At 41.1% G+C, this 15600-nt stretch overlaps 1 protein-coding gene across 3 annotated transcripts in view; it reads left to right on the forward strand.

The window, feature by feature from the left end:
- The window catches only part of LOC133004877 (kazrin-like), a 112089-nt gene that overhangs the window by 52701 nt on the left and 43788 nt on the right, over positions 1-15600 (forward strand). For all 3 annotated transcript variants that reach the window (XM_061074420.1, XM_061074418.1, XM_061074421.1), the window contains exon 2: positions 10228-10335. In XM_061074420.1, coding sequence (XP_060930403.1) covers positions 10228-10335 — 108 coding nt within the window. The remainder of the gene's footprint in view (positions 1-10227; positions 10336-15600) is intronic.

Raw genomic sequence — 15600 nt, forward strand, 5'->3', positions numbered from 1 at the left:
AATGTTTGAACAATAATTTCTCCTTTACTAAATATACAAATTTAGAGTGAACAGAAGTGTTCAATGACCTAGTATCCCTGAATGTTAAACCATCAGTCAAATGAATACAGTGTTTAGCCCGGTTTAAAACTCCTGATTCAAGATTCAAGACTCTAACAGTTGAATGGGTTAGCTATGGGAGAAATTACACAGTAGGAGATTTAATTGCTTCAATATGGCATCAAATCCTCCTGCCACTGACTCACAGCCACATCAGTACGAAGAGGAAGAGGAAGACTCTGTCAACCCACTTCTCATTTGAGCTCCCCTGTTGTCACTGCCCTCTCCTGGTCTCACATAGAGCCCAAGAAAAACTTAGTCAGGAGTTCTTTGGATAACACTTTGGAAAAACACCAGGATGATTTTGATACATACAGTAAACCAGAAAAGAAGAATCACTTCCAGCTCAAACAGAGTTAGTTATACTTGATACCAATAACCAGTTTGAATACAATTTTATCGAGCTGTCAGGTCAAAGTGACTGCACATTATATTGAGTCACAAGACTGGTGCCTGAGTTATGACATATTTCCACTTGTTTTCAGGCCATCACTTATTCAAGTTGAAAAATACATTAACACAAAAAACAAACATCTGTGTACATTGTGATTGTGGACAGTTAAATGCTGTGAGGTCCATTTTCGGCATAAGAAATGGACACATTGCTGGTAAAACAAAATCTCCAGTACATGAGTCCAATTTGATTAAAAACATATTTAAAAATATAAATGACTAAGCAAACCTTTGGATTTTTAAAGTTCAAACCTTTTTTCATTCAGCTTTAATGTAACCAGGCGCCCGTTTTGTCATCGAGAGTCATTTCGGAGACGAGGGCCAGTTAATGGACACTGTGTTGGAGGAGCACGAGCAGATACGATGGTTGTCAGGAGCAACAGTGTCGCCAGCCACAGGCGTTAATTCTGAAATCACTCCGGCCACAAAGTGCTGTTCGTCTGCAGATAATTGTGAACATCATGAAGAAAAGGCACACACATTACACAGGCCATCAATTTGCCGGCTTTTCTGTTCTTGTCTCGTTCACGTCGTGGGTTGTTGTTGCCATTGTGCCTGGATGATAGTTAGCCGTCATCACTCCATTTCGGCTTGTGATGTTTGTCTCATTTTCGATAAAGAATTGCCTCAGACGGAGCGTCAAATGCTGGAGATAAACAGGCAAACAGTTTGTGTGTTTGTGTGTGTGTGTTTGTGTGTGTGTGTGTGTTTGTGTGACAGCGAGGCAGAGGAGGAAAAATAAATTGGAAAAGGCCTCTTACAAGACTCCGTGGTTCAGTCTGCTCCATTTTTTCCCCCCATTATGATATCTCACATTTTAAAAAGACAAATGCAGAGAGCGGGTGAGAGAACAGACACGGAGCCAAACCGAGGGCGAGGGGCAGGGAAGTGGATGAGTGAGGGAGGATGAAGTCAGCAGAGAGAGCGGGTGTGCAGCAGGTGAGAGGAAGCAGAGGCAGACAATGAGACGGGGAATGAGTCGAGATTTCCGAGGTGGGAACAGGGAGCCTTTGGAGAGGAGGACGGGGTGAGAGAAACGATCTGTAGTCCGCACATGAAAGGGAAAGTGAGGAAACATAGATGGGTATTTGTCAGGTGTTAGTGAGTTTCAGAGTGAAGGGCGAAAGTGGAACGGAGAGGAGCCTCGGATGATTGGCTCCCGTCAGAGAGGGATAGAGGAGTTGTTACTGCCTGAGATGAGTTTGGAAAGAGTGCCTGATTTTTTTCGGCCGGATGGGGAAATGTTGATGTGTGAGTCTGTATGTGTGTGTGTGTGTGTGAGTGTGTGTGTATGTCCTTCTTTTCACAGCTGCTGAAATTGTGAGCTGTGGCACAGTAGAATGAAAAGCATCGAATGGGCAATGCTCACTGTATATATCCCCATCAATTATGCCATTTCGTAAGGACAACTTTTTTACCATATGAATGATTTGTTTATGCGAATAAACAGTATACTCTTATGATTTCATATGACGGAGAATGAATATATGATCAATATCATCATTTTTTCTGGGAGGAGCTGTCTATAGCTTTTTGATTGAAGGAGATATTTGCCGAAAATGTGTTTTTGGCTCCACTTTGACTTTGACCTTTAAACCATTGGTTTCAAAAGTGAATCATCCTGAGTTATTCCAACAAGTAACATGCCACCAAGTCAAGAGAAAATCACTCCATGCATTGTTAAGTTACTTTACACACACCCACACACACACACAAATGTTTGTTAAAAGTGGGTCAGAAAGTGAGGACCGGCCAAAATATCCTGACCGTCCCAAAATGTCCTCACTCTGTAGGTTGTAGGCTCAAAACAGTTCCCACAAACACCCACACACAAACACACACACAGAGACAGACAAACAGGCCAATACCCAACTGGAATGGCACTTAGTAGAGGACATACATCCATCAAGACCCAATAGTGTCATTCAATTCAATCAAGCTGCACACACACACACACACACACACACACACACACACACACACACACACACACACACACACACACACACACACACACACACACACACACACACACACAATCTCTCAATTCCAATCCACACAAAATGTGGATTCTTTCCTGATCCATAGCACATACTTCCACCACACGATTTGAGTTAATCTCTCAGGTATTTATGTATATTTAATTTTAAATGTAGTCACCAAAAAAAGGAAGAAGACTGCAGCTTCTTTAAATTGAGACATTTTATTTTTATTTGTCTTGCCTCTTAAAAGCCTCTCTGAATATCAGCTGCTATTCCCTTTGTCCCCACCCACACTGTAATTGCCTTGTATGTAGATTGAGGAGATGGAAGGAGCATCACATATTTCTTTTGTCATTTCATCTCTTCCGCGTAACCTTGCTATTATTTTACAATGATTCTGTTTCTCTAAATTCCTTCTTCCCCTATTTTCCTGTTTCTCACCCTGACACATCTGTTCTAATTTATTCTCTCTTTTTCTCACTTCCTTCTGTCAGTCCGTTTCCATTTGCTGCCACACGTAGCCTCGGAGCACATTTCTGTTTCCCATCTACCTTCCTCCTTGTGCCGCACTCTTCCTCGTGTTGAAGGAGAAGCTGATGGTGGAATTACATTTTGTAAGATGGCAGATTTAGTGATGACAGGATGGGGAATCGGGGACAGATGTTAAGATTGTACGTGCACAGGTTTGCCTGCAGCAGGACCACAAGGAGGTGTTTGCTCCCTTGTATTAGCCGTCGTTGTTGAATGAAGTCAGATTGAGTTCTTAGGGATCATAGAATAACCCAGTTATTGGGATTTGAATTTCCATCCATCACTCTGAACCATTATTGAATTTATCACTGTGAAACACACCTTTAATACCTTTTCCTTGCTTGTTTTGATAAGCTTGTGAAACAAACTTAGTCAACAAGAACAGATGAATGAGTCTAAAGTCTTCCTGCTCTATTTTCAATTATATTTTAAAACTAGATACCTGACAATTCATCGCCGGGATCTCTTTGAATAACAATAAATGGTATTTTAAAAGTATTTTTCAATCTGCCAGTTCAATATTTGGAGATGCACACTCTGCTTTATATTGACTGGATATAAACTTAATGTATTTTCCTATAAAGACATTTAATTATGTTAGATTCAGTATTCATTGACTTCGCTCTGTTTACCTTGTTCTGTGCTTTTGTCTGATATTTTTACTGCTGTAAATGTTCAGTGTACCCTATAAATAAAGAAATAAGAAACATTTTCACAAAAACATGCATCTAGTACGCTTTAGAGAAATGTTGTGAAATGCTTACAGATTATCGTATTATATGGACAGTTTAACGCCAAAACACTAAAAGAGCAGCGACTAACAGTACACACATTGGCTTGTTTATTGTGCTTTGCCTCCCATGGTCCACTCGATAATACACCACTGGAATATTTTTCCTTTGCCTTTTTAGTCACAATTCCTGTTTAAAATCTGCTCATCAATTGTGTTTATGAAATTGATTCTGAACAAACTCAGTGGTGCTGCGTCTGCATAATTGCAGAAGAATTGAGAATGGAGAATAATTATATTTCTTCATATTCATTCTCAAGGCAAATTTCAAATCAGGTTGTTAATTATGCATAGATTCTCCATGTTAACATAGTTGGTTCATGTAATGTGGAGTAATCCCAAATTCCAATGGGAATTTTACTAATATGGTAAGGCTCTGTTTTGTCAGAAAATCATGAATGCAGGACTGAATGTACAAAAATGAATATTCTAGATTTAAAATAAGAGCTTTTGGTATATACATATACTTAGAATGGCTAAACAAATCCTACTTTAACTAAGGACGGATGTACCTCAAAAGTGCACCCATGTGTCCAAATAACCTTTGGCTCGTCTGACTATCATAAAATAATACATTTAAATATAGATGAGTGGTTTTTCATCTTCTTATCTGCAAGACAGCAAATAAAAGTTATTACCTGTGTTATTTATATTCCAGGTATTATTCAAAGCCAGTCAGATCAGATCTGAATGCAGCAGGAGGCACGTTTCATTTCCATTCAGCTTCCCGATTCGAGCTGTCACATAGATCTCTGGCACCTTGGAGTTGAAGTGGCCGTGCTCGGGCCATTTTAAGGCACCTGTCACTGGTCTGTCAAGGAGCTGCATAAATGGGCTGTTTTTTTTACTCCACATAAATGTTGAAGTGTTCATTCCTCTGATGGACACTGTGAAAATGACAATCAGGCTCTAACAAAAGCCTGCTCCTCCTCAGCGTAGTCTCTCAGGCAGCTGCTCATTTTCTCTCAAGTCCTCACGCCAACTAATAACATTCCCCAGCCTACACATTTCCTTAGAGTGGGCGGCCTATAGCAGTCTTTTGACTTCAGCATGAACCGCCAAGCGTCTTGAGATTTGGGCTGTTTAGCGTTGGTGTCGAACTGTTAAGGACCAGCTCCCACAATCACAGCCCCTTGTCCATTAGTTCAATTTATCAGCAAGGTATTTATAGGACACCTTGAATTGGGGTCTTGAGGTCGGCGATGCGAGGGGGTAAAGGCCTTTTCCTGGCTGGTGGTGATTAATGCATAAATAGGCAAGCTTTATCACGAGTCCGGCAGCCCTCGAACCAGAGAATGGCAGTGCAATTAAAGGCCGGTGGCAGACGCAAGAAAAGAGAGGCAGTGGCTATCTGCAGATTGCAGACCGAGTTGGGGAACCTGGACGGCTCGGTGAAGGTTCCAGCAGCGTCTATTCAATCCTTAATCACCTCCACTACTCATTAGGGTCTTCTTTTGTTTTAGCCGCCGCCTTCTCCTGCGCTGTGCCAGCAGATAAAATATGGCATGCTCAGAGGAGAGGAGAGCTCGGGGAACCCCATTAAACGGTGAAAGGGAAAATGAGGATGGGGTGGGGGGGGGTTGGGATTAGGGGTGACGTTGGAGCGGTGGAGTCAGTCAGCTAAGGATGAAGAAGGGGATCAAGGGAGAAGGGTCGTGACAGGAATGTGAGATACGAGAGAGAGAGATAGAGAGAGAGAGAACTGTCTGACCATGACGACTAGTAATTCCCCTGGATCTTCCCTTTAGGACTGATGGAACACTCGACCAGAGGAGCGTGACAGTACGGACGTTTTATATCATCACCACATACACTTCAGCTCATTAAAGCTCTGACTGCTTGAATAACCTCCAAGAAATCTCCCCAAACCTGTGGACCTGTGTGGATGTAGAGTGCTACGTACTCGAACTCCATCACTCTACTTCTTAATAGAGCACAGGAGTCCTACTCCTGCTCTGTAGGGGCACCACAGTCTTCCAGGAGATGATGTCTTATATTATTATGTCTGGGTATAATGTGTGAAATGGCTATTAAAGTGGTCCTCAATGAGTGGGGGAAGGTTTTTCATGTTCAGATCCATTACAACATAATGTCTTTGATATAATGGCCACACCAGCAATCATTACAATGATCAAGAGGTGATTACAGAGCAATACACTGTGATATATGAGCTGCTGTCACTTCATCCTGAGGATCAGGTCCTATCTTCCCTACTCATCTAGCTACTATTTCCACAAATGTCTGTCTACCTGTGAAACTCACATCTTGACAGCTGGTCATCCACCTGGCCTGACACTTGGCGTGTCTATTATTAATGATAAAAGGGAATTGAAGTCTAGAATTTGGTGCGATCTTGGACACCCCATTCGTTAAATATTAATAGAATTTGAATAAACAGGCAACCGGCGCTCTGTAGCCGTCAGTGTGGGCTGGGCAGCGTGTCTTCAGTCTGGGGCACCAGTTGAACATGTCTTTCGTTTGCCTCTTCTACGATAACATACAGCAGAATAATATCTGTAGTGTCAGTTTGATCATCTGATTCGTTTTCTTTCATTTGATGTTGTGGGTGCTGATCTCCATTAGTAATATTTTAAAGAAACACTTCCTCTTTGGCAAGATGTCTTTGAACTGAAAAGACAATTTTTGTTTTTGTTTCAGCAATGCTTCATATCACACTGAATTACAGATTTTTAATTTTGAAAAGTTATGAACTTTTGAAAGGATAATTACATCATTACAACAACAACAACAGCACTTTTACTCTCTGGCCCAAATCTTGATTTATTTCATCACAGCAGGATAACTCTTTACCTGAGCAATTTTTTCAGCTACTTCCTCTATTTAGTATTGATAATGCAAGTTGAAAAGGTTCCATGGGGAGAGAAATGAAACCAAGCTATGAAATAAGTTCCTATCAATGTTACAGCTGATGCTTTAACGTGTAGGGTTTCATAAACATCTATCAAATACATAAACAAATATCAAATACAAGTTGAAGTGAGGACATGGTGAAGACAGAGCTGATGAAAGTGAAGTCAACGTCAAATTGTTTCTCGAAGGGCTGCCACAGATATGTGAGAGTTGATGTTATTTAGTTTTTTGGCATTTCCATTAAATAGTCAAAAAGAATGAAACTTCCCTCTCCTTGTTTTATCACCATGTGTCATTTATCTTATGGTCCACAAACATACAGGCCCTCTAATTGGATGCCAAGCTCAAAATGACTTGTCTTCCTTAACTGAGTGTGGCACCTTTCCACACTTACAGTGAGGTGATGGTCGAGATCAATGTGTCAGATAATATTTCTGCTTGCATCTGAGAAAAATGAGGATTAAACAGAGAGATGATGGAAGCAGAGGGAGGAGTTAATGCTTTTCTCTCAAATACCTCATCTATTGTTGCCTCAAACTTAATTTACAAGTTTAGGTTTATACAAAATTTCGCTCTCACTCAAGGTTCAGCACAGAAACAATGGAGAGTATGCTTCTGATTCTTTGCGGTTGTTTGAGATAAAGACAGCGAGATCAATACAAAGCACTCAGGAATTATAGAAATCTTCATTGTATTTTAAAGGACATTTATTCAGAGACTTGATCAGTGACCCAGGGAACAAGAGTTACGATTTCCTCCTCGATTACTCCATTGGGCAAGAAATGCAATTTTTCACAAACTCAGACTAGACCATACACCATGTCGCCCGAGGCCTGAACGCTGAAGCTGTATCATGAACAGCAGCTGGATTATTTTCTCCCATCATGTGTAACTCTTACACATCCAGTTATCTTCCAAAGAACAGAATGTTTGCAGCCCAGCATGTGATCATACTGTCTTTGTTCAAAGAATTATAAAATGTAACAGTTCCTCATTAACATGTCTAAACACTACTTAACAATACCAGTATATATATTTGTTGACTTGTGTACTTACATTATCCAAAATGTTTCCAATTATGTTCAAACCCAGATAAATTCCCAACTTTGTTTAAGGTAATGAGACCTCCATTTTGGTTGCGCCATAATTGCTTGTAAGTCTTATTTTGATTTAGAGACCCATATTGTAGATGTATTTAGAGCTGCTTAGTTCGGATTTCTGATGTGTTGGTTTGTTTTAGGTGCCGTAGTATTTCTATGTTTGTTTTTGATTAATGATTTATGTGAAATCATTCAAGATTGACCTGCAGCAGAACGAAATGTTGAACCCAACGGTGATGTTTGTAAAGAAATGTAATGTAAGGAATAGTTCTTTGCTGTCGCCTGTCACTTTATTGAATATACAGCAAACTTAATCTCCGGTGAAGCCTGAGCTCACTCTACCACACATTTCTCCTGCATTTTTCTCTCCCTTGTCATTAAGCAACCGTTATGGTTTACAACTTACTCTGCATTTTTTTCAGCCTTACTCTTTCCATTTCCCCTGGTAACATTTTAAATGTTGATGAAGACGTGTCAAAAGCATGATGCAGGGAAGATTAAACTTTTTCATCAAGCCACCATCCAGCAGCTTAAAGCCAGCTGACAGAAATGCACTTTGGATTTTAACATTATTCAACAAAAACGGATTACTGTGTTACTGGTAGCAAAGGCTGCACCATGGGCAAGTCAAGAAATTATACATTTGCAAGGTGCTGAGTTGCAAAGTGATCTGCAGTCTTTAAAAAGAAACAGCCTTCATTCAGACCTAGAGCTCACCTTCAATCATAAGTCCACCAACCAGCAACCAGCGTGATGACTCATCAAACCATAATGACAGCAAAAGATAGAAGAGGAGGAGGCCAGAGAGGAATGAGTGAAGAGGAAGAGATGTAGTTTGATGGAACGTATTCTCTATAAACAAATTCTGGGAATGTGTAGAATTTGTGGGCGAGCGACACGATTTTGGAGCAGGAAACCATGTCTGGTTTCTGACCAATCACATTTGAGAAGGCTTTGGTGGCTCGCAGGTAAACAGTTGGTACTGAGAGCAAAAGGGGTGGAACACATTGAAATGAAATACATCGCTATCGGCTTTTAAAATTGGTCTTCATTGATATGCAGATTGCCGTTAACAGATTAGTCGTCGAGCCCTAAAACACCTATAAGAAGTACTGCTGTTTACTTTTTGTGTGGAGAAAAATTTGACTTGTGTGATAACATGAACCAATCAGACTGTAAAGGGTGTGTGGAAAATAGAAGATTAAGTCTTGGCCTGTTTATCGTCTGTCAACTGCACCAGAAGCCCCAAGATATTGGCCATTGCCCCAGAGGCTAATTTGTGGTCGGACATTAGCCAATGGACTCAGATTGAAAAGTGTGTGTGTGTGTGTGTGTGTGTGTGTGTGTGTGTGTGTGTGTGTGTGTGTGTGTGTGTGTGTGTGTGTGTGGGCAAAACAGAATTACAAAATTAATAGTATTCAATAGTATGTGCTCTAATATTGTTGCCCCTACTTTTGCCAAACCAAAAACTTCTACTTCTTAAAACGTGAGACTTAATAAAAAACCCTCTTTGTGCAGATGTGAGCTGTACTGGAAGAATGAGGAAAGTAAACTGCACATGATGAAGTGACAAAGTCATGTGAGCTGACCTGGAGCGATGCAGTCAATATGCATTCCCTGCATGCCTCTATAGTGGGAACCCAAAAAACTATATTAGAAACCACTGAACCTCACCAGAAATCACTCTGGTCATAAAACTGCAAATATTCATATCCAGCGGCCTCGAAAACGTCAGTGTTTGTGCGCCTGCATGTATTTAAGCTTGTATAGCCGAGCATTCTCGCTCTCCCTGGAGACAGTGTCTGAGCTGATGAATGCTAAGCTCCTGTGGAGTAAGTACAGTTTAAGGAGTAAGTAAGTAAGTTCATTACGCACTGAGAGGGATGGTGTGGAGTTGATTGGTGCGCTAGTGCAGCATTAATCATTCTGTTTCCCAAATGCACTCATGCCATCTGTGTCCAGCACACACTGCATTCCTTACTTGCAATCCACAATGTTTTTTTTAATTTATTCAAACAACATTTAAGCTGCGATAAGGATTTGAATGCGTCGCACATTTTTACAGGCGTTCTCTTTCACTCCTGTTTTGCTCTCGTTGTCTTCATGGCCATTTTTCAGGTTGTTAGAAAAACGTTTTAAAGCCTGAGATGAGTTTCTGTGAGTCTGTTCAGCACGCTGCGACAAACAAAGTCCACACAAAGAAATAAAAGACCAGGTAAAATTAGCCGGAGATACATTCTGTTTATGAAACAGTTAAAAGTTCAGGAGGTATTTTCTTTCTAGAGACACATGCTTGAGCTCGAATCTCTAGAGCGATAAGATAAGATAAGATTCTTATCTTTTCATCTCTTCTCATATTGGATGTTACGTTGACCCTGTTTGTTATTTGTTCTTCTCCTAGATCCCTCTCCCCATGCCAGACAGAAGTCGCCAGCAGCTGACCTCAGCTACAAGAATGAAATCAGCAGCCTCATGGACTTCAACTCTCCGGACGCCTCCCTGGACAAAGGTAAGAGCCCGCTCTGGTTTCCTGCTTCAGTGCCACCGGGCTAGATGTTCTGGTGGATGTTGTAGTGAAGGAGAGTTGATAGACAAGATTCCATGCACTCACATGCACAACAAGCTTTACCAAGAGTGCATTCATGAGACCGTGAGCTTTACATAAAGTCAATTTACCCATGGTACAACTGGATTTCAACATGGTCTGAGAGTAAGAGTAGCTGTAGTAGCACTTCTGTAGTCAGTCTTCAATTCTTCTTCCATTTCAGTATTGGCTGCTTGCACCTGTCATTTGGACGATGAATCCATTTCATGTTATTCTGGGTGAGAAGGACTGGTGCTGCTGGTCCAGGTCGCCCCTGGCTGCTAATGAACTCAGTGAGTTGACGTTGTAAGAGACAGACTAAGCACAATCTTGGATAAGAAAGTCCATAACAACAAAGAAGATGGTTGTATCATGGATCATGGATTAACATCCAGAACAATCTGAAGCTCATGGCAATTTGATCCCTATGGCGATTTAGGTTTTTTAGTCTCAGCTTGTTTTAAAGCCTCAGCTGATCTTGTTTTGGTTGATTCATTAGTTTTAACCCCATTCATTTATTTTAATATAAAAGGTCAAAACAGATATAATGTCACGATTCCCTTTATAAGCAAGATGTAAGATATTTGCATGAAGTCATTTTAAGAAGAAAAACTTTATCCTGTAGTTCCTTCAATACCATTTTTTACCAAATTGAATTAACAGTTAAAGGTAACCTACGCTATGTAAGAATCTATGATAATACAGTACAATGCTGTTATAGGTTTTTAGAGATAGAGTAAATTAGAGTTTAGTCTGGTCTATTTACACCCATATTCTACGTAGCTTAATTGTGTCATGGTTGCTGGGTATTTGTACAACAGCCACATTACAATTTGATATTTTAAGCCTCTGGCACAAGTTAAATACTACAAAACAGCTCTGTGAACATCTAAATACTGTCGTGCTACAGAGTCATCCCTGTTTTTAATTCTGCTGTAAATCACTACGAACCGTCCCAAACACCCGCTGATAAACTTTAAATCCTTCCCAGACTCGTCTCTGACCCGCTGGTCTGAGGAGGCTCCCGTTCACGTTATCGCTACTCCAGACAAACACACATAACAGAAGAGTATCTGTCGTCTGTTTCCTTGTTCCAGCTCTTTGATGACAAAAGCTTGTTTCAAGGGCGCCGAGTCTTGTGGAGAGGATCAAAGTGGCTAACGATGGCACCGGTACAGAAGCATCTCTTGGATTTAGGAACTACAGGATAAAGTTTTAACTTCTGTAAGGCTGCCAGCTGGGGTGTGAGTCTGGAGTCACCCAGGCACACCCCAGGGGCCCTTCTCTCCTAAGTGGGCCTGCGCAGGGGTCCGTTTGCCTGCCAGCTCTCTCCTCTCAACTATGTGTGTCTGTTTATATTGTGATGTTACTGAGAGTGCTCACAGGCCGTGTTTGAAAAAAACATGGCAGCAGTTTTGCAATTTCCAGTTCCTCTGTAGTACAAACTTGTTATTATACGGTATGTGGTACTGATGGCAGAGCTTCACTTACATGAATATACATTTACAACTTTAAAACAAAATGATAGCTTCGCTAAAGTTTTTCCTTATTCTTTTGAACAATTAATTACACAGACATAAGTTGGGGGGGAAAAAACAAATTGCTTTTACATTTGTGACTAAAAAAAAACAAAAATTAATTACATTTAAATTGAATTACCCAACAGTATACAAAGTCCATATAAATTGTATAACATCCTTCACCATCACACAAAATTATATAAAACATGTATCACAATAACTTCTATGATGCGATGGCTGGAACTGCTTCTCTTTGGCAAATTGTCTGATGTCACATGATTGGGATGATGATGTCTTGTGCCGTTTAAACAAATCCCATGTGCGACGGTTCTTTGAGACAAAGTCACAATTTCACATGTTCTCACAGCTCCAGGGCAGCAACAAGGCAGAGGGCAAGTTTGTTTAGGTGTATTTTGCTGTGAATACTTATATACTTCTACCCAGTCAGGTTGTGAATACCAAACTTGTAAGTCATATAATTTTTTTGTGTTTTGTTATTGTTATTATTATTTTTTAACTCAAGAACATAGACTGTGTATACAGAGGTCAAGACACAAGTGAAGTGACTGAGCATATTGTGATCATTTTCTACATTCGAGGTGGTCAGGCTTTATGGATTGTTAACAAAGGACTTCGACTTGGACAACTCACTCTCCATTTCTCCTCTTTTTTACCAATGAAAGTCATTGCTTCTTTAATCCATGACCTTTCCACAACCTGAAGTCTGTGTAAGGGTCATCTTATCTTAACTAGCTAACTAAGCGAGAACAGATACCGTACCTGACCAGGTCACTGGTATAACCACACTTTTAAATTGCAACTTTTGTACGGGGACATGAATCCACTCTCCTTTATGGGTGCTGTAAATGTGCACACTCAGCACTCACACACACACACACCAACAGCCAGCCGTGCAGTGGCAAAGGCCACGTATATCACCACAAGTCTCATCAGAAGGAGAACAGGGGCCTGAGCTGCTCTGTTATCAGCAGATTCATCTCAGGTCTGCATTGTGGGAGTCACCGAGAGACAGAGAAGGAGAGGAGGAGGCAAACGTTAGCAGCGAGCACTGTATCATTAGGAAGACAGGTGCTGCTTCTGCACATTAACTGGCCGTGATGTCACCACCTGGGTGAAACTTGGCAATGCGGGCTGGTTAAAAATAGGAAGGTCGGTGCAAAGAAGTCAAACAGGGCGTCCAGGAAAAAATCGCCTTAGGAAAAAGATACTGGGGGGAAAAATGAGGTGAAGTTCTCCATGAGGAGGACAAGGTGAAAGATTACAGAAGGACTCAGTGTGTGTGTGCGTGTGTGTATTTGTAAATGTGTGTGTGTGTGTATGTGTGTTAGTGTGTGTGTTCTGATTAATGAGAGAAAGTCACACAGAGAAGGGGGAGGAGGGAGAGCGACACAGAAATATACAAAAGAACAATGAAGACTAAGAAGGTGTGTGGGTGTGTGTGTGTGTGTGTGTGGAGGTGCATGCATGGAGTGGTCTCTGCTGAGCACCTCCATTTTTCTCATGTGCTGACACTTTCCAAAACGCCTGCCCCCACCAAATCCCTCATAGAGTAGAGTGGCATTTAAATTGCCTCCCGCATCAATATCCAGGCCTCTCCACTGTAATTTACACACATCAGAAATTGCCACTCAAATGCTTGGACGTAGTGGTTATTGTTGGCTTTTTTAACATGTTAGTCAAAATGGCCTTGGTCACTCAGTGATCAAAATCCAGCAGCTATTGACATGATGCAATCAGACTGCTCATATTACCAAAGAAAAGAGGAGGAAGAGACAAGTTATAAAGACCTACTGCAGTGATATAACCATGACAGACATGACATGGAACAGGATTGTGTATCAGAGATGTGGTTTTGGAATCTCAGATATTGTGTTGCCTCAGTCACAGACGAAGATGTTTTCTGTGCACTCCTCTGTGACATCGAAAGGCCTCTGATAAGTTATGGTCTTTGCCACGTTCTATTACGTCTTCATTTGAAAGGGAATGTTAGGGAATACGACTCAAAGGTCATAACGTCAAAGAGTGAAATTTCATGCAGTTTAGATTAGAAAGGCTTTATTTGAGCAGCCGTCATCAAAGGAAACATTATTTGTCTACTCCCAAAGAAATCCTGGGTGTGTGTTTCTTTGTGTACTCGTTTTCCTGCATAAACAAACTTACCTTGTCAGGACCAGTAGACCTTATGGGGACCAAAGTTGATTGAGGTTAAGGGTAAGAGTAAGTTGTGCTTAGGTTAAGTTCAGGTTAGTTAATTGTTAAGGTTGGGAATACGCTTTTGGTTAGGTTGTTCAAAATGAATGGAAGTCAATGTAAAGACCTTAATAGCGCAGAAAAGGTGTCTGCCCAATGGGGGACACAAAGCAAGTCCCTATAATGTAAATCATTAAATTCAAGGTGAAGACAAGTTCTAAGATTAGGTTACGGTTCAAATTAGGTTTTTTGGTTAAACTAAGAGTTTCGATTAGGCAAGTAGTGACTGTGTTAAGGTGAGGGTAAGTCTCCAGGAAATCAATGTAGATGTTCATGAAGACATAATGTGTGTGTGTTTGTGTGTGTGTGTGTGTGTGTGTGTGTCTGTGTGTATTATTCTCGTGTCCTTCACTAAGCTTGAGCTCCCCTTCAGATGCTCTTTTTATTATCACCTAAGAATCCATTCACACTCACAACACCTTGGTTTATAGAAGTAAATCAGCCGTGTTAAGTGTGTAGATTAAACATTGCCCTATGCTGCATTTGTAATAATAGTTTAAAGTTAGATACGGAGCTATGCTGTTCAATTAACCGCTCATCGTTATCAAAGTGTGGATCAGTCAGTCTTGTAGAGGGAGTTTCATCCACTACATGGGATTGGAAGACTTTGACAAAGCTTATAAGAATATCCTCATAGATGTTAAGCTCTGATCATTGATGGTGTCCTTCTAACTTGCAGTGAGAGCTGTGTTTGTCGGTGTTAGGCTCCTCCAAGCTCTTCATTACTGCTTATCTCGGATAAAGTGTCGTTTTGTCTTTATCTGACCCTGCCCTCTAATGGAATCTTGGCTTATCGCTGAGTGTGAGCTGACGTGGATGGAAATGAGCACCTTCAAATCTAATCAAGTTGATCTCTCTAAAATACTCTGTCAATTTATATTTGCGTGGCCCTGTCTGAGATCTCTGAATGGGTTTGTTTTGCCGTGATAAAAACAGTTTTCACTTAACACCTACACCTCATTACACCACGGTGCAGCACTTTTCCAAGGTGCTACTACAGGTGTATTTTCTATTTCTGACATGAAGTGAACACCCAACTAGTTTGTTGTACCTTCTGCCTGCCCTTCAAATAGCTGTTTAAAAGGCCCACAGGCAGCTAAGCTGTGCTGGCGTCTGGTGCTGGTGAATTGGCAGCAGAGGAGATGGTGGAGAGAGACGGTGGCTGTCTGAGCTGGCAGTCCTGGAAGGGAGCCGAGTGGCAACTGGTGGTTACTTTTCACTGATTACTGACCATGAAGGTGGGAGCAAAGAGAGCCAAGTCACAAAGCTGACGAAGAGGTGACCCAAAGGAGCTGGTGTGCGTCAGTAGATGGACAAAGTATGACTGTGGGATCCACAGTGTGAGAGGGCCAAGATGAGGAGTGCAGCCCTGCTCACTGAAGATCAGCAGTATGCGGTT

This window comes from Limanda limanda, chromosome 7, assembly GCF_963576545.1.
Source record: "Limanda limanda chromosome 7, fLimLim1.1, whole genome shotgun sequence".
Lineage (NCBI taxonomy): Eukaryota > Metazoa > Chordata > Actinopteri > Pleuronectiformes > Pleuronectidae > Limanda > Limanda limanda.